The following is a 27,722-nucleotide window of genomic DNA, read 5'->3' as shown; positions in this document are numbered from 1 at the left end:
GTAGTTTACCAGAGAGCTGGTCTAGATGATGGAGATAGACTAGAGTAGTTTACCAGAGAGCTGGTCTAGATGATGGAGAAGATAGACTAGAGTAGTTTACCACAGAGCTGGTCTAGATGATGGAGATAGACTAGAGTAGTTTACCAGAGAGCTGGTCTAGATGATGGAGATAGACTAGAGTAGTTTACCAGAGAGCTGGTCTAGATGATGGAGATAGACTAGAGTAGTTTACCAGAGAGCTGGTCTAGATGATGGAGAAGATAGACTAGAGTAGTTTACCAGAGAGCTGGTCTAGATGATGGAGAAGATAGACTAGAGTAGTTTACCAGAGAGCTGGTCTAGATGATGGAGAAGATAGACTAGAGTAGTTTACCAGAGAGCTGGTCTAGATGATGGAGAAGATAGACTAGAGTAGTTTACCAGAGAGCTGGTCTAGATGATGGAGATAGACTAGAGTAGTTTACCAGAGAGCTGGTCTAGATGATGGAGATAGACTAGAGTAGTTTACCAGAGAGCTGGTCTAGATGATGGAGAAGATAGACTAGAGTAGTTTACCAGAGAGCTGGTCTAGATGATGGAGAAGATAGACTAGAGTAGTTTACCAGAGAGCTGGTCTAGATGATGGAGATAGACTAGAGTAGTTTACCAGAGAGCTGGTCTAGATGATGGAGAAGATAGACTAGAGTAGTTTACCAGAGAGCTGGTCTAGATGATGGAGAAGATAGACTAGAGTAGTTTACCAGAGAGCTGGTCTAGATGATGGAGATAGACTAGAGTAGTTTACCAGAGAGCTGGTCTAGATGATGGAGAAGATAGACTAGAGTAGTTTACCAGAGAGCTGGTCTAGATGATGGAGAAGATAGACTAGAGTAGTTTACCAGAGAGCTGGTCTAGATGATAGAGAAGATAGACTAGAGTAGTTTACCAGAGAGCTGGTCTTGATGATGGAGAAGATACTGCTGAGGATGCCAGAACAGATGAGCAGCTCTTTCTGCTGTCTCAGGTGGAGGTGGATGTGATGCAGGACCACAGGAAGCAGGATCCTACGAGACTCTGAGAGAGATACACAGAGAGGGAGAGAGAAGGAGAGAGGACATTTTTTAGAGAATTGACCTATAATTGACCTATACAACAGTTAACCTTTTGTATTTCATCCATGTGGATCTTTTTACATATTATATATTATATATTATAAGTAAAACAACCCGAAACTGAACAAAAAACTGGTGTAATGCATCAAAGTGGTCATACGTCTGAGTTTTCATAATGTCATCCAAGTGGTAAATACCTGGGAAGGAGAAGAGGCGGCTGTCGACAGTGCGAGCGATGGACTGCAGTTTGACCACGTCCATGGACTGTCCGATGTGTACGGTGCTTGGCATGCTGCCCAGTGTGCCACGTACGAACTCTGCCACCTCCTGGACCGTAAACATCTGAAGCAGCTCGTCAAAGATGGCCGGGAACGAGTTCAGTAGCGCCGCCTAGGGGTGGGGGGAGAAACAGAGGGAGGCTGTGAGAGGGAGGAGAGATAGGGAGGGGAGAGAGTGACCACACTCAGGGATGTGTTGTGGGGGGGGTGTGAGACAGACTGCCAGGCCAGTGAAGGTGGTTGCATGTACCTAGAAGCAACAAACTACGAGATCGAAATTGAAGGATATCCTATCAGAAATAATAAGAGATTCCCCGTTCATAGATGCTATTATTGACCCTCTTGCTCCTAGATACCATGAATCAACCGTCCAAATGACACAAAGACAGTCCTGGAAAAGTTGTGAGGATCTCCAAGCACGGCAGATATCACAGAGTCATTATACAGAGTCATTATACAGAGTCATTACATAGAGTCATGACTCGAGGGAAGACATGACATGATCTAAGAGTAGGAAAAGAGTTTGTAGGGTTTATTAAAACACACAGGAGGCAAACCAAATACATTTGTAAGGCTTCATTTTGGTTGGGAGGTTGATTGGTGAGTTGGTTGGGAGATTGATTGTTGAGTTGGTTGGGGAGTTGATTGGTGAGTTGGTTGGGAGGTTGATCGGTGAGTTGGTTGGGAGGTTGATCGGTGAGTTGGTTGGGAGGTTGATCGGTGAGTTGGTTGGGAGGTTGATCGATGAGTTGGTTGGGAGGTTGATCGGTGAGTTGGTTGGGAGGTTGATCGGTGAGTTGGTTGGGAGGTTGATCGGTGAGTTGGTTGGGAGGTTGATCGGTGAGTTGGTTGGGAGGTTGATCGGTGAGTTGGTTGGGAGGTTGATTGGTGACTTGGTTGGGGGTCGGTCAAGAGGTAGGTTGTTTATTTCTTGTAGTTTGCAGAAGGGGGTGGTGATTTGGGGAGGAGGTAGGTGGATTGGTTGAGAGGTTGTTTGTAAAATGGGTTAGTGATTTGGGAAGGGGTAGGAGAATTGGTGGGGATCAACGTTCCCTCTAATGTTTTTGGACACTGAGTAAATTTCAGGTCTTCTGAGCGCATATTTGAACATTGTACCAGAGTGCCTACCCTTAAAAACAATGGAGGAAATGCATCCCACAACATTTTAACATGGAAATAGCTGTTTTATCATCCAGCCTTCAGTAGCAGCTAATGTGTGGTGTTCAATGTAGGCCTACATTCCATGAGACCTTTGAGAAAAAAAACATGCAGGGCTTGACATTAACCTGGTTATCCACTTGTCCTTCAGACAAGGAGTTGACTGAAAATGTTGTGTTGTTCGATGCAAGAAACCACTTTACAAAATAAAATGCATCATTATTCCCATACCATTATTACAGAGAATCAGACAAATTATGCTACCCTCTGCCTATTGGCTACTTAGCTTTTTCAAACCTGTCTCAAAATACAACACTGCCCCTTTAAGACAAAAAGAAAGCTCTTTACCTGACTCACTTTTCAACGATGTCTAGAAATGCAAACGTTTTGTGCTCTTGTTGGAAGCAATCACTCCCACATTGCTGACTACAAATTATCTATGTCTGGGCTATTAACTTACTAACTAGCAAAGGATATGAACAAATGTGCACAAGTGGCTACACACAGTTCTCGCTTTGATCTCAAAACAAGCACGTCTACTCATGACCGCTTATGCTGTAAACACAGTCCAGTTCGAAGTGAATGGCATAATTGGTTTTGTTTCGGTAAGTTATATTGAAAGTGGCTAATATTGTGTTGATTCAATCACAATTCCCACAATAAAGGGAAACGTTGATAGTGTTAACAAACAGGGAAAGTTCTAGAAAGTTGAGTGAAGTTCAATCTCGTGCTTCTCTGCGCGGGCTGATATTTATTCTGCGCACAGCTTGGATGGCGGTTGTTTCAGTTTCTTGCTGTTTATAAAAGAGGTTGGTGGTTGGTTGGTTGGGAGGCTGGTTGGATGGTTGGTTGGTTGGGAGGCTGGTTGGGAGGTTGGTTAGAAGGTTGGTTGGGAGGCTGGTTGGGAGGTTGGTTGGAAGGTTGGTTGGGAGGCTGGTTGGGAGGTTGGTTGGAAGGTTGGTTGGGAGGCTGGTTGGGAGGTTGGTTGGAAGTTTGGTTGGGAGGCTGGTTGGTTGGTTGGGAGGCTGGTTGGGAGGTGGTTGGAAGGTTGGTTGGGAGGCTGGTTGGTTGGTTGGGATTTTGGTTGTTTGGTTGGGAGGCTGGTTGGGAGGCTGGTTGGTTGGGATGTTGGTTGGTTGGTTGGGAGGCTGGTTGGAAGGTTGGTTGGGAGGCTGGTTGGGAGGTTGGTTGGAAGGTTGGCTGGGAGGCTGGTTGGGATGTTGGTTGGTTGGGAGGCTGGTTGGGATGTTGGTTGGTTGGTTGGGAGGCTGGTTGGGAGGTTGGTTGGAAGGTTGGTTGGAAGGTTGGTTGGGATGTTGGTTGGTTGGTTGGGAGGCTGGTTGGGAGGTTGGTTGGAAGGTTGGTTGGGAGGTTAGTTGGTTGGTTGGGAGGTGCTTGATGCCAGAGTGAGCGGGGCGGAACTTGGCAGAGGACGCCCATTGGCTACAGTTACTTACTGAGACAGGAGAGGGGCGAGGAGCGTTGGAGCTCCAGGCCTGAGTACAGCTGATGGGGCCTGGGGGCTGTCCCTGTCCAGAGGCAGGCTGGGGGACCTGAGGGGTCTGACCAGGGGTAACAGGACAGTCAGGGGCCAGGGAGGGTCCCGGAGGAGGGGGACATGAGAAGGAGGAGGAGGTGGGGGACAGGAGGAGGAGGAGGAGGAGGTAACATATGCAGTACACAAAGCAGGGGCAAAGGAGGCATATAAAGAACATTAGACTAATTGAAGCAGCTGAAATACTGTAGCAAAGGGATACTAACTACTTTAGATTGTAAAGCAATTCAAATAGCACAATGATTCTACTAACTACAGTAGATTTGAAAATGAACATGGATGTATCGACGACATAAATGGATTATGTTGTCGACTCTCAGAATCTCTCTTCACTTCCTGGTCCTGGTGGGAGAATGAAGTCGTCAAACTTTGGCTCCAGAAGAGAACAAACAAACACACAATATTGTTATCTTGATAGGGGCCAGCTGAAGAACAGTACAACGGTTAGCATCTTAACAACATTTAGCCGTGGCTACGGCTACTGACTATTACTATTATATTATTACACTGGAGGTGGGGTCAGTGTAAGTCTCCCAACCCTGCTGTGTGTCAGAGTGTTGACACCTCTGGGGTGTGCGCAGGCCACTGACCTGTGTGAAGATGAGTGTCTCGGAGCTGCGGCTGTCCAGACTGAGGACAAAGCGGATGGACTGGAAGAGCTCTTGGATGCTTGCCCTGAACTGTTCTTCCTCCATACCACAGGTAGCACGGGAGTACAGGATCCGAGACTGGACGATGAACTTCAACAGGTACTCCAGAGCCTGGGGTAAAGGGGGAGGGGGGGGAGAGGAGATATGTTAACAAAGTGTCACTGGTTGGATCAAAACCTCTTGCACGCCAACCTAACGTCTTCACCATTAGACCGAAGAGGACATCCTGAAGGTCTGAGGGTGAGATTTGGGCTCAGGCAGAGGGAAGGAAAGACACCAGGACATAGAAATGTTAGTCTCACAATGCCACACTTCCAAGTCTTGTTCACATGCGAAAGCTGGAAATCAAGGTTCTGTAAACAACGTGCCTTTCTTTATGTCAAAAATAATTCATTTTATTAAGATGAATATGAAAAACATGTTGGGATTTCAGTCTACTGAGGGAAACAATGGCATAGAAACTTTTAAAAGGTGTGATACTTTTAAAAATAAATAAAACAGTATTCAGTCAACCATGATAGTGTTCAGACATAAAGGTTTGAGAAGGGCCAGAGATATAGACAGACATCGATGCAGCCAGACAAGCTTTCTAAGGACTGTATGGTGGTACCAACAGTCATCCATTTAAAAAAAAATCATGTGCATACAATCTATTATTTACACAGGAAACTTTTACATTGAAATAAAGCAGTGAGTAAGCTTTATTCATATTTTATTCAACTAACTTGTCTCCCAAACGCATTCGATATGACTGTAGATGTTACACTGTACTGTACTGGTATTGCAACTTTAATGTAATGATTTTTTTTCTGACCTGTTTTTTTCACAACCAGGAAAAATCATTAAAAGCCTTGTAATTTATGTAACCAGGGCATAGAGTTTTTTCTGGTCACAGACATGGTCAAGGACATTCTCAGCACCCCCAACTCAAAACATATTCTCATGTCTATGGTCACTTCCAGTTCTCTTACCCTCATGGCCTCCTGGATGTGGTCCTGTCTCACCACCTCTGCAGAACGGTCCATGTACCACTTCAGACAGCGGATCAACTCTCTGGAGAAAGTGCAAGACAAATACAAAGAAGTTTCATGAAAACATACATCAGCAACTGTGAGGGGGTCTTAATTTAGTAGTTACGTCATCCTTCAATGAAATTACACAAGTACGTTACTAAGGATTGAACTTTGACCGTTTCTAACTTGGGAAGGTACAGTAAACCAGCCACAAGGACAACCCAGCATACCACCCAGCATACCACCCAGCATACCACCCAGCATACCACCCTGCATACCACCCAGCATACCACCCTGCATACCACCCAGCATACCACCCTGCATACCACCCTGCATACCACCCAGCATACCACCCAGCATACCACCCTGCATACCACCCTGCATACCACCCAGCATACCACCCAGCATACCACCCTGCATACCACCCAGCATACCACCCTGCATACCACCCAGCATACCACCCAGCATACCACCCTGCATCCCACTGCTGACTTTCCTCTGAAGCTAAGCAGGGTTGGTCCTGGTCAGTCCCTGGATGGGAGACCAGATGCTACTGGAAGTGGTGTTGGAGGGCCAGTAGGAGGCACTCTTTCCTCTGGTCTAATAAAATATCCCAATGCCCCAGGGCAGTGATTGGGGACATTGCCCCAGGGCAGTGATTGGGGACATTGCCCCAGGGCAGTGATTGGGGACATTACCCTGTGTAGGGTGCTGTCTTTCAGATGGGATGTTAAACAGGTGTCCTGACTCTCTGTGATCACTAAAGATCCCATAGCACCTATCGTAAGAGTAGGGGTGTTAACCCCGGTGTCCCGGCTAAATTCTCAATCTGGCCACCTAATCATACCCAGCTTCCAGTTGGCTCATTCCTCTCCCCTTTAAATATTCCCCAGGTCGTTGCTGTAAATTAGAATGTGTTCTCAGTCAACTTACCTGGTAAAATAAGGGTTAAATAGATACAAGACAGATAAAAGACAGATACCAGACATACTGGGAAACTCACTTGTATGCCAGCGCTCCAGCAAAGTGCTTCTGGATGTAAGTGTCCATGACGGGGCGGAAGTGATAGTACTTGCTGTCCCTGAGAAGATTAATGATGAACACCTGGGGAGAGATGGAGATGGAGTAGAGGACAGAGGAGACTTCAATGTTAGAGCACTAGAATTAGGGCCAAAAGGTTGTCAGACTTGACGCTTCAATTTTTACATTTAAGTCATTTAGCAGACGCTCTTACCCAGAGCGACTTACAAATTGGTGCATTCAACTTAGGATAGCCAGTGGGACAACCACCACTGGGGGAGGGGGGGTGTAGAAGGATTACTGTTATACTATTCCAGGTATTCCTTAAAGAGGTAGGGTTTCAAGTGTCTCCGGAAGGTGGTCAGTGACTCCGCTGTCCTGGCGTCGTGGTGGAGCTTGTTCCACCATTGGGGTGCCAGAGCAGCGAATAGCTTTGACTGGGCTGAGCAAGGAACTGTGCTTCCGTAGAGGTAGGGGGGCCAGCAGGCCAGCGGTGGATGAACGTAGTGCCCTCGTTTGGGTGTAGGATCTGATCAGAGCCTGAAGGTAAGGAGGTGCCGTTCCCCTCACAGCTCCATAGACAAGCACCATGGTCTTGTAGTAGATATCTCTTGACAATGGAGGACTGTAAGAACACCACCAGTAGGGATGGGCATTTTATTTTATTTTTACTGTTTGAGTACTCACATTTTTTTGTTGTTGAATACTCTGAATGGGGAAAATATATATTTTTAGAACACAAGGGCAAGGACCGCACTGGAAAAAAATATGTGCACATTTACAGTACCAGTCAAAAGTTTGGACACACCTACTCATTCAAGGGTTTTTCTTTATTTGTACTATTTTTTACATTGTAGAATAATAGCGAAGACATCAAAACTATGAAATAACACTTATGGAATCATGTAGTAACCAAAAAAGTGTTAAACAGATCTAAATATATTTTATATTTGAGATTCTTCAAATAGCCACCCTTTGCCTTGATGACAGCTTTGCACACTCTTGGCATTCTCTAAACCAGCTTCACCTGGAATGCTTTTCCAACAGTCTTGAAAAAGTTCCCACATATGCTGAGCACTTGTTGGCTGCTTTTCCTTCACTCTGCCGTCCGACTCATCCCAAACCATCTCAATTGGGTTGAGGTCGGGGGATTGTGGAGGCCAGGTCATCTGATGCAGCACTCCATTACTCTCCTTCTTGGTAAAATAGCCCTGGAGGTGTGTTGGGTCATTGTCCTGTTGAAAAACAAATGATAGTCCCACTAAGCCCAAACCAGATTGGATGGTGTATCGCTGCAAAATGCTGTGGTAGCCATGCTGGTTAAGGGTGCCTTGAATTCTAAATAAATCACAGACAGTGTCACCAGAAAAGCAACCCCACACCATAACACCTCCTCCTCCATGCTTTACGGTGGGAACTACACATGCAGAGATCATCCGTTCACCCACACCACGTCTCACAAAGACACGGCAGTTTGAACCAAAAATCTAAAATTTGGACTCCAGACCAAAGGACACAGTTCCACTGGTCTAATGTCCATTGTTTGTGTTTCTTGGCCCAAGCAGGTCTCTTCTTATTATTGGTGTCCTTTAGTAGTGGTTTCTTTGCAGCAATTCGACCATGAAGGCCTGATTCACACAGTCTCCGCCGAACAGTTGATGTTGAGATGTGTCTGTTACCGGAACTCTGTGAAGCATTTATTTGGGCTGCAATTTCTGAGGCTGGTAACTCTAATGAACTTATCCTCTGCAGCAGAGGTAACTCTGGGTCTTCCATTCCTGTGGTGGTCCTCATGAGAGCCAGTTTCATCATAGTGCTTGATTGTTTTTGCGACTGCACATGAAGAACCTTTCAAAGTTCTTGACATTTTCAGTATTTACCTACCTTCATGTCTTAAAGTAATGATGGACTGACGTTTCTCTTTGCTTATTTGAACTGTTCTTGCCACAATATGGATTTGGTCTTTTACCAAATAGGGCTATCTTCTGTATACCCCCCCCACCTTGTCACAACACAACTGATTGGTTCAAACGCATTAAGAAGGAAATAAATTCCACAAATTAACTTTTAAGAAGGCACACCTGTTAATTAAAATACATTCCAGGTGACTACCTCATGAAGCTGGTTGAGAGAATGCCAAGAGTGTGCAAAGCTGTCATCAAGGCAAAGGGTGGCTATTTGAAGAATCTCAAATATAAAATATATTTTGATTTGTTGTCACGGTTTCGGCCGAGGCTGCCTCTCTTCCTTGCTCGGGCAGGCTTCGGCGTTCGTCGTCACCGGAGTACTAGCTGCCACCGTTGTATGTTTCTATGTTCGTTTGGTCTTGTCTGGAATTGTACACCTGTTGTCGTTTAGTGTCATTAGTGTCCTATAAGTTCTCGTTGTGTTTGTCAGGTGTTGTGTGTGATTGTTTTCGATGTCGTGTTGGTGCGCTACCCTTTTCGGTGCGCTATTTGTAGCTTGCCTCCTTTGTATTTTAGGAGAGGATTGTCGCACATGTTTAGTGCGCCCGTTTGTTTACGCCTGTGTGCGCATTTTCTCGCCTCCGGGCTGTTGGATTGTGTTTTTGTGTGTGCTCTACTAAAGTCTTTTGGACTTATCTTCTGCGTCCTGCGCCTGATTCCCACACCACACCCACCTACAGCACCTACTGACATTTGTTTAACACTTTTTTGGTTACTACATGATTCCATATGTGTTGTTTAATAGTTTTGATGTCGTCACTATTATTCCACAATGTAGAAAATAGTAAAAATAAAGAAAAACCCTTGAATGAGTAGGTGTGTCCAAACTTTTGACTGGTATTGTACCTATATGCCAACAGCGCACATCAATGCTGTCACGGTTTCGGCCGAGGCTGCTCCTCCTCCTAGTTCGGGCAGGCTTCGGCGGTCGTCGTCCCCGGAGTACTAGCTGCCACCGATCTATGTTTCATGTTCGTTTGGTTTTGTCTTGATGTTGTACACCTGTGTCTAGTTAGTCCTCATTAGTGTCCTATTTAGTTCTCGTTGTGTGTGTATGGTGTTGTGTGTGATTGCTCCTCTGTTTGGTGTTCTGAGCTACGTATTCTTCCCTCCGTGTTTGGAGAGGTTTTCGCACATGTTAGTGCGCCTTTTGTTTGACGCCTGTGTGCGCCTTTATTTCGCCTCCGGGCTTAGTGTTCTCGTGTACTACGTGAATAATTCACTATAGTCTTTTGGACTTAGCTTCTGCGTCCTGCGCTTGATTCCTGCACCACACCCACCTTCAGCACCCCTGACAAATGCCTAATTTATCATAACAGATAACAATCCTAATTGCTAAATTGCCTCATCTATATTCAGTCAATAAATAAACGATTGCCATTTAAAGATGCACTATGCAGAAATTGCTCCGCCAATTTCCTGGTTGATAAAATTGTAATAGTTCGCCTAATTTCAGTTTTTGCGACAAAACAAACAGTCATTGTATAGAGAATCATTGTACCACCTAAACCTCTGTGAAATATATTTTTCCATAACCAAAAATATTGTATACTGTTTGAAGCTGGTGCACAAAACCAAAAGTAAAAGAAGGAAAAAACTAAAGTTCAGAACAGGAAGCATAGAAATAGCACAGATAGAACAGATCTACCGCTTCTTAGACTTGCCTTCAACAGGAATGACAAATCTATAACTTACATTTCTATGTGCATTTGGTTGGGTCGCCTAGAAAGTTACATATTGTAGCTTTAAGATTAATTTATTGAAAACATAACTTCAACTGGTTATATTATCTCCTGGAACACAATCTTCAAAAGGCCGTAACCTCACCAGAGGAACTTGCTTGTAGAAGCCTGTGGCTGTGCAATGGCATAGCCTTGTTTTGTTAATTTAACAGACAAGACGCTCTTATTTCCCGAGCCCTTATCACAGTCAACTCAAGACACAACTATTTTATAGCAAAAACATGATGTAATATAACTGAATAAAATATAGCAGAATATTTTTTCAAATGAAAAAAGTTGTCGTGTGAAGTGATGCGCATCTCGCTTCTGAAACAGTTACTCTCAAAGAGTGATCATTTGGCGCGTTGAAGACAATTCCTTCAGGATTTCAAAAACAAAATATGTCTTTTCGATTTAGGCCTACAGACGTTTCCATTTGGTTTATTATGCCAGTTCTTTTTGAATTTTCTAAAAGGATTAACAATTCCACATTGAACACTGCCTGGTGATGAATTAAGGCTGGTCATGGCTCACATCAACACCATTATCCCAGAAACCCTAGACCCACTCCAATTTGCATACCGCTACAACAGATCCACAGATGATGCAATCTCTATTGCACTCCACACTGCCCTTTCCCACCTGGACAAGAGGAACACCTACGTGAGAATGCTATTCATTGACTACAGCTCAGCGTTCAACACCATAGTGCCCTCAAAGCTCATCACTAAGCTAAGGACCCTGGGACTAAACACCTCCCTATGCAACTGGATCCTGGACTTCCTGACGGGCCGCCCCCAAGGTGGTAAGGGTAGGTAATAACACATCTGCCACGCACCCCTGAGGGGCCCTCCACACGAGGGCCCCTCAGGGGTGCGTGCTCAGTCCCCTCCTGTACTCCCTGTTCACCCATGACTGCATGGCCAGGCACGACTCCAACACCATCATTAAGTTTGCAGACGACACAACAGTGGTAGGCCTGATCACCGACAACGATGAGACAGCCTATAGGGAGGAGGTCAGAGACCTGGCCGTGTGGTGCCAGGATAACAACCTCTCCCTCAACATGATCAAGACAAAGGAGATGATTGTGGACTACAGGAAAAAAAAGAGGAGTGAGCACGCCCCCATTCTCATCGACGGGGATGTAGTGGAGCAGGTTGAGAGCTTCAAGTTCCTTGGTGTCCACATCACCAACAAACTATCATGGTCCAAACACACCAAGACAGTCGTGAAGAGGGCACGACAAAGCCTATTCCCCCTCAGGAGACTGAAAAGATTTGGCATTGGTCCTCAGATCCTCAAAAGGTTCTACAGCTGCACCATCGAGAGCATCCTGACTGGTTGCATCACCGCCTGGTATGGCAACTGCTCGGCATCCGACCGCAAGGCACTACAGAGGGTAGTGCGTACGGCCCAGTACATCACTGGGGCCAAGCTTCCTGCCATCCAGGACCTCTATACCAGGCGGTGTCAGAGGAAGGCCCTAAAAATTGTCAAAGACTCCAGCCACCCTAGTCATAGACTGCTCTCTCTGCTACCGCACTGCAAGCGGTACCGGAGCGCCAAGTCTAGGTCCAAAAGGCTTCTTAACAGCTTCCACCCCCAAGCCATAAGACTAATAAACAGCTAATAAAATGGCTACCCGGACTATTTGCATTGCCCCCCACCCCTGCTAAACACTCCCCTGAGCTCTGGTCCTTCAGAGGCAGCTGGCTGACAGAGAGCTCCTAATAATCATTTTACATTTACATTTTAGTCATTTAGCAGACGCTCTTATCCAGAGCGACTTACAGTTAGTGAGGGCATACATTTTCAAACTGGCTCTGGGCCAGCTGAGACACACTGACACAGAGCCTGCCTCCCAAATTCCACCATATTCCCTATACAAGTGTAGGATCTTAATTTGACCATTATTATCACAGCAAAATAATCCTGCAGCAACAGATTATGGATGTTTAGTCCATGTTCGCTTGATCAGGGCTATTAGCGGGACAAAAGTAGTCCACATGAAAAGTGTAATACTGTTAATATAACCGTGTGTTAGTGCAGAATTTCAGTGAATTTATTTATGCAAATCATGAAGCTTATCTGCTTTCCCTGGAGTGCAGGAAAATCTCAGCAACAAAAGAGTGATCAAATTAGGATCCTAGACCTATATAGTGGACTACTTTTTACCAGAGCTCTATGAGTAGTGCACTATAAAGGGAATAGGGTGCCATTTGGGATGTAGCCTGAAACAGAGACAAACTATCCGTCATTACTGAGGAGGAGGAAGAGGCTGACACAGGCCAGACTCTGCATGGAACACTGTAGCAGGAGATGATAACTGTAGGCCAGACTCTGCATGGAACACTGTAGCAGGAGATGATAACTGTAGGCCAGACTCTGCATGGAGCACTGTAGCAGGAGATGATAACTGTAGGCCAGACTCTGCATGGAGCACTGTAGCAGGAGATGATAACTGTAGGCCAGACTCTGCATGGAACACTGTAGCAGGAGATGATAACTGTAGGCCAGACTCTGCATGGAGCACTGTAGCAGGAGATGATAACTGTAGGCCAGACTCTGCATGGAACACTGTAGCAGGAGATGATAACTGTAGGCCAGACTCTGCATGGAGCACTGTAGCAGGAGATGATAACTGTAGGCCAGACTGTGCATGGAACACTGTAGCAGGAGATGATAACTGTAGGCCAGACTCTGCATGGAACACTGTAGCAGGAGATGATAACTGTAGGCCAGACTGTGCATGGAACACTGTAGCAGGAGAGATGATAACTGTAGGCCAGACTCTGCATGGAACACTGTAGCAGGAGATGATAACTGTAGGCCAGACTCTGCATGGAACACTGTAGCAGGAGATGATAACTGTAGGCCAGACTCTGCATGGAACACTGTAGCAGGAGATGATAACTGTAGGCCAGACTCTGCATGGAACACTGTAGCAGGAGATGATAACTGTAGGCCAGACTCTGCATGGAACACTGTAGCAGGAGATGATAACTGTAGGCCAGACTCTGCATGGAGCACTGTAGCAGGAGATGATAACTGTAGGCCAGACTCTGCATGGAGCACTGTAGCAGGAGATGATAACTGTAGGCCAGACTCTGCATGGAACACTGTAGCAGGAGATGATAACTGTAGGCCAGACTCTGCATGGAACACTGTAGCAGGAGATGATAACTGTAGGCCAGACTCTGCATGGAACATTGTAGCAGGAGATGATAACTGTAGGCCAGACTCTGCATGGAGCACTGTAGCAGGAGATGATAACTGTAGGCCAGACTCTGCATGGAGCACTGTAGCAGGAGATGATAACTGTAGGCCAGACTCTGCATGGAGCACTGTAGCAGGAGATGATAACTGTAGGCCAGACTCTGCATGGAACACTGTAGCAGGAGATGATAACTGTAGGCCAGACTCTGCATGGAACACTGTAGCAGGAGATGATAACTGTAGGCCAGACTCTGCATGGAACACTGTAGCAGGAGATGATAACTGTAGGCCAGACTCTGCATGGAGCACTGTAGCAGGAGATGATAACTGTAGGCCAGACTCTGCATGGAGCACTGTAGCAGGAGATGATAACTGTAGGCCAGACTCTGCATGGAGCACTGTAGCAGGAGATGATAACTGTAGGCCAGACTCTGCATGGAACACTGTAGCAGGAGATGATAACTGTAGGCCAGACTCTGCATGGAACACTGTAGCAGGAGATGATAACTGTAGGCCAGACTCTGCATGGAACACTGTAGCAGGAGATGATAACTGTAGGCCAGACTCTGCATGGAGCACTGTAGCAGGAGATGATAACTGTAGGCCAGACTCTGCATGGAGCACTGTAGCAGGAGATGGAATACACTCATGTAGCTCACAATCATGATCACGGTCACGAGCACGCTCAGAGACACACACACACACATTATGTAAAACAATACAGTCCATTTTAGCATTTGAAAAGGTTTCTCACCAGTGACTGGAACACCAGTGGACCATACTTGTCAGTGTTGTCATCCAGGATGGAAAACAGCGTGTCCAAGATGTCTTGAAGAAACTGTAACATTGAACATGTGTTTTTAGATCACTACGGCTACATTTCTTAGATCACTTTCCTATGTAGATGTTAAAGGTGTATTAGAAAGTATGTCTGACCTTGACAATCTCCTCTCCACTGACGTGGCGCAGTCTCCCCATGATGTCCATCACTCTGTCTGGGTGGGCCTTCCACTTCAACAATGCCAGCAGGTCCACTATGAATCGGGATTGTAATCAAAAACAGAATCATATTTGGAATCGGAATCGGAATCAGAATTAGATCAAGATCAAGATTGGCTGACAAAATGGTGCTATAAAAATCATGTTATCAGCTTGTTGGAGGAGAAGACAGGAGAGGAGAGCAGGGGAGGGGAGGGGAGAGGAGAGGAGAGGGGAATAGAGGAGAGGAGAGGAGAGGAGAGGAGAGGAGAGGAGAGGAGAGGAGAGGAGAGGAGAGGAGAGGAGAGGAGAGGAGAGGAGAGGAGAGGAGAGGGAGAGGAGAGGAGAGGAGAGGAGAGGAGAGGGGAAGAGAGGAGAGGAGAAGAGAGGAAGGGGAAGAGAGGAGAGGAGAGGAGATGAGAGCAGGGGAGAGGAGAGGAGAGGAGAGGAGAGGAGAGGGGAAGAGAGGAGAGGAGAAGAGAGGAAGGGGAAGAGAGGAGAGGAGAGGAGAGGAGAGGAGATGAGATGAGAGCAGGGGAGGGAGGGAGAGGAGAGGAGAGGGGAAGAGAGCAGGGGAGAGATGGGGAGGGGAGGGAGAGGAGAGGAGAGGGGAAGAGAGGAGAGGGAGGGAGAGGAGGGGAGAGGAGAGGAGAGGAGAGGAGAGGAGAGGAGAGGAGAGGAGAGGAGAGGAGAGGGAGGGAGAGGAGAGAGGAGAGGAGAGGAGAGGAGAGCAGGGGGGGGAGGAGAAGGAGAGGGAGAGAGGGAGGAGAGGAGGGAGGGAGGGAGGGGAGAGGAGAGGAGGAGGGAGAGGAGAGGGAAGAGAGAGGAGAGGAGAGCAGGGGAGGAGGGAAGAGAGGAGAGAGAGCAGGGGGGGAAGGGAAGAGGGGAGAGGAGAGCAGGGGAGAGGAGAGGAGAGGAGAGGGAGAGGAGAAGAGAGGAGAGGAGAGGAGAGCAGGGGAGGGGAGGGGAAGACAGGAGAGACCTACCATTCTGTGTGAGCTTGGTGGAGGAGAGCTGTGTGGAGATCCAGAGGGTCTCCTTGGTGCTGCGTTGGAAGATGAGGCTGGAGGGAATGTTGGGACAGCCGTTGAAGTCATCCTTACAGCAGGGCAGACCCAGGTACAGCGCATGGTTACTGAACGTAGCATTCTCATCACACTGGAGAGAGAGAGATAATATTTATTGTTTATTTCACTTTTGTTTACTATCTACTTCACTTGCTTTGGCAATGTTAACATACGTTTCCCATGCCAATAAAGCCCTTAAATTGAATTGAATTGGAAATTGAAATTGAATTGAGAGAGAGAGAGAGAGAGAGAGAGAGAGAGAGAGAGAGAGAGAGAGAGAGAGAGAGAGAGAGAGAGAGAGAGAGAGAGAGAGAGAGAGAGAGAGAGAGAGAGAGAGAGAGAGAGAGAGAGAGAGAGAGAGAGAGGGAGACAGAGAGACTGAGAGAAAGAGAGACAGATTGTGATGGAGACAGAGAGACTTAGAGAAAGAGAGACAGATTGTGATGGATACAGAGACACAGAGAGAAAGAGAGACAGATTGTTATGGAGACAGAGAGACTGAGAGACAGAGATACAGATTGTGATGGATACAGAGAGACAGAGAAAGAGAGCCAGATTGTGATGGAGACAGAGAGACTGAGAGACAGAGATTGATTGTGATGGAGACAGAGTGACAGATTTCGATGGAGAAAGCGAGACAGAGAGACATAGTGAGCAGCCTCCTGACTAACCTTGTACACAAAGAGCTCATGGCTCTCGTCTGACAGCGTCGTCCCGTCCTCTCTCATCAGTGGTGTGAAGGCAAAACCAAACAGCTTCTTCTCCCCCTTGTCTTTGGCTGTGGAGAAGAGAGGAAGAAAAGAGAGAGACAGTCACTCACTTAGTCTCACTGTACCCCAGCCAGCCGCCCTACAGAGTTGGCTTCAGTACAAAAGCTCCAGGTCTGGTGACAAAGCTGGTACTAAGGATGAACAATACTATGGCTACCTCTTAAGCATTATTGAAGTTCATCTTCTGCTTCAAGAGTCGCTGAACATTTTCTATTGATCATGCCAGTACTTAGCCGAACCACTTGAAGGAACATGACAACGAAAGAGAAGTACATACTGATCTAGAAACCAGGCCGGTACTCACTGGAGCAGTGTCTGAATCTAGAGACCAGGCCGGTACTCACCGGAGCAGTGTCCGAATCTAGAGACCAGGCCGGTACTCACTGGAGCAGTGTCTGAACTCGAAGCGTAGGTGTGACCCTCTGAAGCGGTCTATGGGGATGGGTAATTTAACCAGCTCGCTCCAGCGAGGACTGTTGTTGTGGTAGAGGACAAAGGAGCGATGTTCACTGATGTGGGCCTCACCATTCCCCAGGCTGATGCAGTCCTGAGGAGAACAGGTAAGTACACATTGATACAGACACACACGCATGCACAGACACAGACACACACGGACAGCATACAATTATATAGATTGTTTCATATATATATATATATATAGTAAAACAAATACTTCATGACAGATGTTACTAAAACGTTGGATTGTAAAAAAAATCTTGGTAGCTTAGCAAAGTAACTAAACTGAACAAAAATATAAACGCAACATGCCCCAATTTCAAAGATTTTAGTGAATTACAGTTCATATAAGGAAATCAGTCAATTGAAATAAATTCATTAGGCCCTAATCTATGGATTTCACATGACTGGGAATACAGATATGCATCTGTTGGTCACAGATACCTTAAAATAAAAGGTACGGGCATGGATCAGAAAACCAGTCAGTATCTGGTGTGACCACCATTTGCTTCATGCAGTGCGACACATCTCCTTCGCATAGAGTTGATCAGGTTGTTGATTGTGGCCTGTGGAATGTTGTCCCACTCCTCTTCAATGGCTGTGCGAAGTTGCTGGATATTGGCAGAAACTGGAACACGCTGTTGTACATGTCGATCCAGAGCATACCAAACATGCTCAATGGGTGACATGTCTGGTATGCAGGCCATGGAAGAACTGGGACATTTTCAGCTTCCAGGGATTGTGTAGAGATCCTTGTGACATGGGGCTATGCAATATCATGCTGAAACATGAGGTGATGGCAGTGGAAGAATGGCACTACAATGCACAGTATCTCTGTGCATTAAAATTGGCATCGATAAAATGCAATTGTGTTTGTTGTCCGTAGCTTATGCCTGCCCATACCATAACCCCTCCGCCACCATGGGGCACTATGTTCACAACGTTGACATCAGCAAACCGCTCGCCCACACGACAGCATACACACTGTCATCTGCCTGGTACAGTTGAAACCGGGATTCATCCATGAAGAGCACACTTCTCCAGCGTGTCAGTGGCCATCAAAGGTGAACATTTGCCCACTGAAGTCGGTTACGATGCCAAATTGCAGTCAGGTCAAGACCCTGGTGAGGACGATGGTCATGCAGATGAGCTTCCCTGAGATGGTTTCTGACAGTTTGTGCAGAAATTCTTCGGTTTTGCAAACCCACAGTTTCATCAGCTGTCCGGGTGGCTGGTCTCAGACGATCCCGCAGGTGAAGATGCCGGATGTTGAGGTCCTGGGCTGGCGTGGTTACACGTGGTCTAAGGTTGTGAGGCCGGTTGGACGTACTGCCAAATTCTCTAAAATGACGTTGTGGTAGAGAAATGAACAGTAAATTCTCTGGCAACAGCTCTGGTGGACATTCCTGCAGTCATCATGCCAATTGCACGCTCCCTAAAAACTTGAGACATCTGTGGCATTGTGTTTTAGAGTGGCCTTTTATTGTCCCCAGCACAAGGTGCACCTGTGTAAAGATAATGCTGTTTAATCAGCTTCTTGATATGCCACACCTGTCAGGTGGATGGATTATCTTGGCAAAGGAGAAATGCTCACTAACAGGGATGTAAAAAGCTGTGCACAACATTTTAGAGAAATAAGCTTTTTGTGCTTATGGAAAATGTCTGGGATACTTTATTTCAGCTCATGAAACATGGGACCAACACTTTACATGTTGCGTTTATATTATTTTGTTTAGTGTATAAAACATATTTGTAAGGTCACCTGACATTTTACGGTCGTCAGGAAAAAACAACCTACTTTGAGTATCTCTCCATCTGCGTAAAGCACGTAGACGGTGACCTCGATGTTCTTCTGGACACTCTTGCCCCCCCTCTCAAAGTCTCCTCTCTCCAGGGTGAGGTACAGGTCGTTACGGATGTCACCTAGGATACAGACAGACACACCCAATTTACATGAAGTTGCTCAACTTTGGTCGCATTGGTTGTCACCGTGCCTACCATTAAAAATTACTGAAATTAATTCACTTTCGGTAGATCGGTTAGTCAAAGTAGTATCTGGTGGATAGGCCCGGTAAGAGGTGATGCTATGGATTTTTTAATTTTTTTGAAAGAAATCCCCCTTCTCTGTCTATGAGATAACAGTTATTCCGGCTGGTAGAGAGAGGCTGTGAGAGTAGAGTTTACACCCAGATCTTCCACCTCCAGAGTCCCATCCCTCTCGTTCACCTCCCCCCAAAACATGACCTTTTCCCTGTGTAAACACTCAGCTAATTGCCTTATCTCCACCACACCCTGGATGTGCTGCTAGATGCCTAAACGCATCATCGATCTTTTAGAAACTGTTGACCTATTTGCCCACATACATACAAACGTATGCATGAATACGCGCGCGCACACACACACACACACACACACACACACACACACACACACACACACACACACACACACACACACACACAAACACACACAGCTGTGCTGCTCCTTCCTACTCCGCAGTCATAACCAGTGTTCTCATTTCTCTTTTTTGTCCTGCTTTTAAATACATTTTTGACCAAACAAACGTTTAAGATGAATGTTAAAAGCTCAATCCATCATTGTCTATGGGTGAGTTTAAACCAAGGCATCGACTGTGGGACTATGACGTGTGTGGATATTGTACAACATTAACTTCTAAGGAGATATTACCAAGAGTAGAACATCTCTATCTCTCTATCTCTCCGTTCTGTTATTAAATATTACATCAATGAATATTCTGCATGGATATGGCTTTGTTAAGAGAAGCTTTCCTTCCTTAGAGCTCAGTGAGTTTGCTGCTGTTGTGAACGATGGGGCGGCGAATAATTGGCCCAGCGTCGTCCAGGGTAGGGGAGGGAATGGCCGGCAGGGATGTAGCTCAGTTGATAGTGCATGGCGTTTGCAACGGCAGGGTTGTGGGTACGAGTATGAAAAAAAAAAAAATGTAGGCACTCACTAACTGTAAGTCGTTCTGGATAAGAGCGTCTGCTAAATGACTAAAATGTAAATGTAAATGTAATATTACTACAGTTGAACTACATTATTACATAATATTACTACAGTTGAACTACATTATTACATAATATTACTACAGTTGAACTACATTATTACATTAATATTACTACAGTTGAACTACATTATTACATAATATTACTACAGTTGAACTACATTATTACATAATATTACTACAGTTGAACTACATTATTACATAATATTACTACAGTTGAACTACATTATTACATAATATTACTACAGTTGAACTACATTATTACATAATATTACTACAGTTGAACTACATTATTACATAATATTACTACAGTTGAACTACATTATTACATTAATATTACTACAGTTGAACTACATTATTACATAATATTACTACAGTTGAACTACATTATTACATACTATTACTACAGTTGAACTACATTATTACATACTATTACTACAGTTGAACTACATTATTACATAATATTACTACAGTTTAACTACATTATTACATACTATTACTACAGTTGAACTACATTATTACATAATATTACTACAGTTTAACTACATTATTACATAAATATTACTACAGTTGAACTACATTATTACATAATATTACTACAGTTGAACTACATTATTACATAATATTACTACAGTTTAACTACATTATTACATAATATTACTACAGTTGAACTACATTATTACATAATATTACTACAGTTGAACTACATTATTACATAATATTACTACAGTTGAACTACATTATTACATAATATTACTACAGTTTAACTACATTATTACATAAATATTATTACAGTTGAACTACATTATTACATAATATTACTACAGTTGAACTACATTATTACATTAATATTACTACAGTTAGCTACATCTCCTAAGATATTAAACACATTTTAAGTGAGAATAGGCATTGGTCTGAAGCTGAAAAAGAAAGGAAAGTCACATGAGCGCCACAATGTCTACTCCACCCATGCTCTACCAAGGTACACCACAATGCCTCCTCCACCCATGCTCCACCAAGGTTTTCCAGCACACAGCTTTGACCTACTACAGTAGCTATGTTGGTCTAATTGTACTTCAGACAGCGTGTAGTAGGCAGGTTGCTTAGGATTGAAACCTCAAACGGCCTTCTATAATAACATCACTAGTGTAACTAGCAAGCTCAGTCAGAGGAAAGCATAGGGTTATAAAGCCTTTAAGACAGCAGCAGAAGAAGAAGAAGAAGAAGAAGAAGAAGAAGAAGAAGAAGAAGAAGAAGAAGAAGAAGAAGAAGAAGAAGAGGAAGTTACCTTGGTAGTGAGTGTGCATACAGGAGTTTGACTTCAACCAATACGAGACGAGGTAAAGCCAAACGTCACAGGGAAGATGTGTCTCATTGGCACTTGCTAACCGTCTCACATTATGTCATACCTCAATATTAATGAATACAACAGATAAGGATACCAGATATCCTTACATCAGATATTGAGCATCCATATGGCTGTTTAGTTTGTGCTCCTGAGTGGAACCAGGATCTCTAGTGGCACAGTTAGCACTGCGATGCAGTGCCTTAGACCACTGCGCCACTAGAGATCCTGGTTCGAATCCAGGCTCTGTCGCAGCCGGCCGCGACCAGGAGACTCATGGGCGGCGCACAATTGGCCCAGCGTCGTCCAGGGTAGGGGAGGGAATGGCCGGCAGGGATGTAGCTCAGTTGATAGAGCATGGCGTTTGCAACGCCAGGGTTGTGGGTTTAATTCCCACGGGGGGCCAGTATAAAAAATAAATAAATAAACATGTTTTCACTAACTGTAAGTCGCTCTGGATAAGAGTGTCTGCTAAATGACTAAAATGTAAATGTAAATGTAGTAAACACAGGAGAATAGGCAGATAGACTATAAGATATGAACGTTTTGGGGAAAATGCTCGCTTTGCTATTTTCAGAAGCCACATTGCGATACATTGTGCTATATGAATGTGACGGGCTGAGACAACCTCTATCCATTTGTCTGCTCCAGTGACAGTTTCCCACAGACTAAACTGTTACCTGGACAACACAGGCAGACACAGGCAGTATGAGGGTTTAGGGTTTATCCAACAGGGTAGTGTAGTGTTTAGCGTGGATCTGAAATGGACTACTGAACACTATAGCCTGTTTAAATCTCCCTTCACTGCTCTCTCTCTCTCTCTCTCTCTCTCTCTCTCTCTCTCTCTCTCTCTCTCTCTCTCTCTCTCTCTCTGTCTCTCTCACACTCTGTTCTCTCTCTGTTCTCTCTCTCACTCTGTTCTCTCTCTGTTCTCTCTCTGTTCTCTTTCTGTGCTCTCTCTGTGTGCTCTCTCTGTGTGCTCTCTCTGTGTGCTCTCTCTGTGTGCTCTCTCTGTGTGCTCTCTCTGTGTGCTCTCTCTCTGTTCTCTCTCTGTTCTCTCTCTGTTCTCTCTCTCTGTGTGCTCTCTCTGTGTGCTCTCTCTCTGTTCTCTTTCTGTTCTCTCTCTGTGTGCTCTCTCTGTGTGCTCTCTCTGTGTGCTCTCTCTCTGTTCTCTTTCTGTTCTCTCTCTGTGTGCTCTCTCTGTGTGCTCTCTCTCTGCTCTCTCTCTGTTCTCTCTCTATGTGTGCTCTCCCTGTGTGCTCTCCCTGTGTGCTCTCTCTGTGTGTTCTCTCTGTGTGTTCTCTCTCTGTTCTCAATTTCTTTATTGGCATGGGAAACGTATGTTAACATTGCCAAAGCAAGTGTAGTAGATAGTAAACAAAAGTGAAATAAACAATAAATATTAACAGTAAACATTACACTCAGTGATGTTCTCTCTCTCTCTCTCTCTCTCTCTCTCTCTCTCTCTCTCTCTCTCTCTCTCTCTCTCTCTCTCTCTCTCACAATCTCTCTTTCTCTAGTTCTCCCCTGCCCCTCTCTCTCTCTAACTCACTTACTCAGTCTCTCTCTGTTTCTCCCCCCCTCTCTTACCTCTCTCTCTCCCCGCACACCCTTAAAACCCATCTAATCTTCTCCAAATACCACCTTGCCCATTTAAAGAATGTGAAAAGCCTCCACTCACTCATCCACAGTCCTCATGTGATTGCAAATGGAAACAGAGATACACTGTATACCCATAAGCATATAAACATCCGTGGCACAGAGGAGATTACCCTTTATGAGGAAAGATTGTATAGGAATGATGATGGTAATATGAATATGAATATAGCATGGCAAGTTAGACCGTGTCTCTGTTCCAATATCAACACTAGCATATCACTTAGGATGAAGCAATGCATTGGACATGCATTCTAAGTGTTAAGATAGTACGGACATTGTAACATAGTCTGTTATGTGTTTATATAAATGCCGGAGAAGCTAGGCGGGAGGCTCCGTCTGTGGGTGCGTCCCAAATGGAACACTGTTCCCTATTTAGTGCACAAATGTTGACCAGAGCCCTATGGTCCCTAGAACCCCTATGGTCCCTAGAACCCCTATGGTCCCTAGAACCCTATGGTCCCTAGAACCCTATGGTCCCTAGAACCCTATGGTCCCTAGAACCCTATGGTCCCTAGAACCCCTATGGTCCCTAGAACCCTATGGTCCCTAGAACCCTATGGTCCCTAGAACCCCTATGGTCCCTAGAACCCTATGGTCCCTAGAACCCCTATGGTCCCTAGAACCCCTATGGTCCCTAGAACCCTATGGTCCCTAGAACCCTATGGTCCCTAGAACCCCTATGGTCCCTAGAACCCTATGGTCCCTAGAACCCCTATGGTCCCTAGAACCCTATGGTCCCTAGAACCCCTATGGTCCCTAGAACCCCTATGGTCCCTAGAACCCTATGGTCCCTAGAACCCCTATGGTCCCTAGAACCCCTATGGTCCCTAGAACCCCTATGGTCCCTAGAACCCCTATGGTCCCTAGAACCCTATGGTCCCTAGAACCCCTATGGTCCCTAGAACCCTATGGTCCCTAGAACCCTATGGTCCCTAGAACCCTATGGTCCCTAGAACCCTATGGTCCCTAGAACCCTATGGTCCCTAGAACCCTATGGTCCCTATAACCCTATGGTCCCTAGAACCCTATGGTCCCTAGAACCCTATGGTCCCTAGAACCCCTATGGTCCCTAGAACCCTATGGTCCCTAGAACCCTATGGTCCCTAGAACCCCTATGGTCCCTAGAACCCCTATGGTCCCTAGAACCCTATGGTCCCTAGAACCCCTATGGTCCCTAGAACCCCTATGGTCCCTAGAACCCTATGGTCCCTAGAACTCTATGGTCCCTAGAACCCCTATGGTCCCTAGAACCCCTATGGTCCCTAGAACCCTATGGTCCCTAGAACTCTATGGTCCCAGGTCAAAAGTAGTGCACTATAAAGGGAATAGGGTTCCATTTGGGATGCACCATCCACAGTCTGCATCTCAGCACCGGATGACATATGGCTGCAATCCCATTGTGGATCGATGGTGTCTTGGTCTTAGTAGATTGGAACCCATTAATAAAGCTTTACGTTCCCATGACTCACACACACACAAACATGTTGGCTCACACGCGTGCACAAACATGGATTATTTCTGGTTATTTTCCAGGAGCAGGACGGAGTCGGTCAGGTACTACTGAAGCACCGGCATGACTTGTGAGTACTAGAGGGTAGATAGGCCATGTAGGGGTGACTTACAGCGTAAGAATGATGACTGGGTTTCAAACTATGGTGTTCTTCACGCTACAGACAGTGTTAACCAGCTCAGCTGAAGCCTAGGCATTAGTTCTTTAGGTCTAGGCATTAGTTATAAAGGTCTCAGTGTGGTTCACTGAATCGCTAACCAAGGAATCAGCCAGACAGAGCAATGCAGAGGAAGAGTCAGGCTGGGGCACAGAGGGGCGGCACTTACACCAATTTACCTCCATCTCTATGGTGCAGGGGAGGGCATGGAGGAGGGGCCAAATGGACACCATGGAGGAGGGGCCAGATGGACACCAGGGAGGAGGGGCCAGATGGACACCATGGAGGAGGGGCCAGATGGACACCAGGTTACACAGAAAGAGACACAGTAACACATGACAAATGGCAAAACACAGAATGACGGCTGTTGAAAGAGACTACTCTTACCAATTAAATTGGGCCAAGCTAAATTCAACTATAGCTAGGCTTGTAGTATGTAGCCAGATAAAGTGCTCTCATGAACTGCCAGCCACATAAAGAATGCCACTATTTTGTTTCCCTCCATGTAATCAGAGGGCAAGACATTATTTCATCCCCAGATTGGATTGAGTCAGCCGAACCCTACTGCTACTCAGAACCTGGGTCCAAATACTATTTGAAATCATTCTAATACTTTGAGCGTTTGCTTTAGCCTGCCTGGAGTGCCAGATGTACAGGGTTTGTAATTTCCTATTGGTCTATTAATCCAGGCAAGCTTTATCAATCACAGATGAAGTGAAATGATTTCCAATACCATTTGAACCCAGGTCTGCTGCTACTTACCAACCATCGATCCCGTGGAGAAATTAAACATCCATAAATCTATGAATACTGAACCAGCCTCTCTGACCGATCAGTTACCCAGACCGATTGATGTATTGGCATTTCACTTCAACATGGGGGATTCGAACTGATTAGCTTTGCATGTGAATGAAGGCAGTAGGGCCCGAGTGTAACGCAATGAGGAGAGCTGGGAAGCGGATCCTTCTTTTCAGTTATAAATATAGCCTGCAGCTGGACTGTTCACACACAAACTAACCAATAGTGACATGCAATAATGGAATGAGGATTTAGAAGCTGAGTGGACTATTGATTTGAGGGTAAAGTGCAGACGACATCAACCATTGAGTAAGACCACTAGAGGAATGTGAACCACAACAGCGCACGTGACAGACGGACGCAAGGATGGACAGACAGAGATTTTTTTTCAGATAGATAGACGGGCCCAGAGTAGGGTTCAGACGTCACATTGTCAGAAAAACCTCCTGGTCCTATTCTGATTCACCCTGAACTAGAGACAGGTGTGCAGCACCATGTACATTACACCTGCCCATCCACACTCTGCAGGCCTGACTTCCACACAAATACTGATTCTGTGCTCGTGTGTCGCAGGTGTCTGAAGTACCGCTGGAACCCTCATAGTAATTGTCCTAAGACTGTCCTAGTAAAAGTTGTATTCGATTGAATTGAATTAAGCTCCAGCAGCCCAGCCCTCACCTGGCATGATGACATCGGGGAAGCCCAGCTTGCGTGTCAAGGCCACGCCTCTATTGAAGATCATAGGGTTCTCCCTCCTTATCTGTTCCATCTCTCCTCGCAGCAGCTGGAGAGAGATGATTAGACCTGAGTAGAAGAAGACAGAGAGATGATCAGACCTGAGTAGAAGAAGACAGAGAGATTATCAGACCTGAGGAGTAGAAGACAGAGAGATGATCAGACCTGAGGAGAAGAAGACAGAGAGATGCTCAGACCTAACAAGAAGAAGACAGAGAGATGATCAGACCTGAGGAGAAGAAGACAGAGAGATGATCAGACCTAACAAGAAGAAGACAGAGAGATGATCAGACCTGAGGAGAAGAAGACAGAGAGATTATCAGACCTGAGGAGTAGAAGACAGAGAGATTATCAGACCTGAGGAGTAGAAGACAGAGAGATTATCAGACCCACTGGGAACAGACATCATTTCAACATCTATTCCACGTTGGTTCAACGTAATTTCATTGAAATTATGTGGAAACAACGTTGATTCAACCAGTGTGTGTCCAGTGGGGACCTAGGATGACGACAAAGATGAAGAAGAAGAAGAAGAAGAAGAAGAAGAAGAAGTATCCATTCAGGGGCCTTTTTCTGTTCAGATCTGATCAGACCGGGATGGAGTGGGGACAACAGACAAGACAGTTTCACTTAATTCAATACTAGAAAACTTTGTTCATGATTGCCGTTTTTCTGGCAGCAAATGACCAGACATTTAGAGATGGTGCCAGCATAGATAAATAATGTGGCTGAGCCCTGCAGCGACTTCCCCTCTACTGCAGCCACTAAGGCATTCTGCTATCACTAAAACATTACCACTAGTGTGTGTGTGCGTGTGTTAGCATGTGTGTGTGCGTGTGTTAGCGTGTGTGTGTGTGCGTGTGTGTGTGTGTGTGCATACGTGTGTGTCCGTGCATGCGAGCGTGTGTGCAAGACTACATGCTCCTGCAGAACCCAACCCTCCTCCCCTTAACGCCACATCTCCTACTAGAGTTATTTTAATACAGAGAGAGCGTTCTCATTCTGCCTGCTAATCTCAGGCTTTTTTCAATCATTTAAAGCACAAAAAGCCTGAGGTAATGTATCTGCAGTAGTTTAAAGGTTCATACATATTGCATGTGTCCCTGAGGATGCTAACAGCTAACTAACTCTGAGCAGCTGCAGAAACTCCCACGGATGTACGGAGCTGAGGAGAGGAGAGCTTTCTGTTTCAATCTAAAATATAAAAAATATTTAAAAAAGATCCCCGCAGATCAGATCTGCAGTGGGTAAAAATAATTACCCACTAAATCAGCAGCTAGCTATAATGGTACGATGAAACGTTAGATAGAAAACAGTCAGACGTGGTGACGTGGTGACTGTGTGTTGTGGGTAGATGGGGACTGTGGTTATATGGTAAAGAATGTATATGAGGTCATTGAAGGGGGTGTAAGGCTCTGTCTGGAAACTGAACTAGCCTTCAAATCCTTTATTCCGTCCATCGTTGATTCCTCTCGCGTCCCTCTCAAAGCTCATTGGAGGAGGAGGTCCGAGGGGGAGGGACATTGGATCCTCTCCTCCAATGAGCTTTG

The 27,722-nt window shown here is 45.5% G+C and overlaps 1 protein-coding gene across 1 annotated transcript in view; it reads right to left on the bottom strand.

Moving 5' to 3' along the window:
* Positions 1 to 27,722, bottom strand: part of LOC121574709 (dedicator of cytokinesis protein 3) — a 345,949-nt gene that overhangs the window by 41,290 nt on the left and 276,937 nt on the right. Inside the window, exons 14-26 of the mRNA XM_045213536.1 lie at positions 26,116 to 26,241; positions 18,742 to 18,866; positions 16,872 to 17,034; positions 16,389 to 16,495; positions 15,637 to 15,808; positions 14,609 to 14,706; positions 14,427 to 14,510; positions 6,749 to 6,849; positions 5,704 to 5,785; positions 4,673 to 4,843; positions 3,985 to 4,089; positions 1,289 to 1,481; positions 926 to 1,053 (exon numbers count right to left, since the gene is read on the bottom strand). Of these exons, the coding sequence (XP_045069471.1) occupies positions 926 to 1,053; positions 1,289 to 1,481; positions 3,985 to 4,089; positions 4,673 to 4,843; positions 5,704 to 5,785; positions 6,749 to 6,849; positions 14,427 to 14,510; positions 14,609 to 14,706; positions 15,637 to 15,808; positions 16,389 to 16,495; positions 16,872 to 17,034; positions 18,742 to 18,866; positions 26,116 to 26,241 (1,655 nt within the window). The remainder of the gene's footprint in view (positions 1 to 925; positions 1,054 to 1,288; positions 1,482 to 3,984; positions 4,090 to 4,672; positions 4,844 to 5,703; positions 5,786 to 6,748; positions 6,850 to 14,426; positions 14,511 to 14,608; positions 14,707 to 15,636; positions 15,809 to 16,388; positions 16,496 to 16,871; positions 17,035 to 18,741; positions 18,867 to 26,115; positions 26,242 to 27,722) is intronic.

This window comes from Coregonus clupeaformis, unplaced genomic scaffold (assembly GCF_020615455.1).
Source record: "Coregonus clupeaformis isolate EN_2021a unplaced genomic scaffold, ASM2061545v1 scaf0123, whole genome shotgun sequence".
Taxonomy (NCBI): Eukaryota; Metazoa; Chordata; class Actinopteri; order Salmoniformes; family Salmonidae; genus Coregonus; species Coregonus clupeaformis.
Note: the sequence above shows the minus strand (reverse complement) of the source record. Positions and strands in the feature narration are given on the sequence as shown.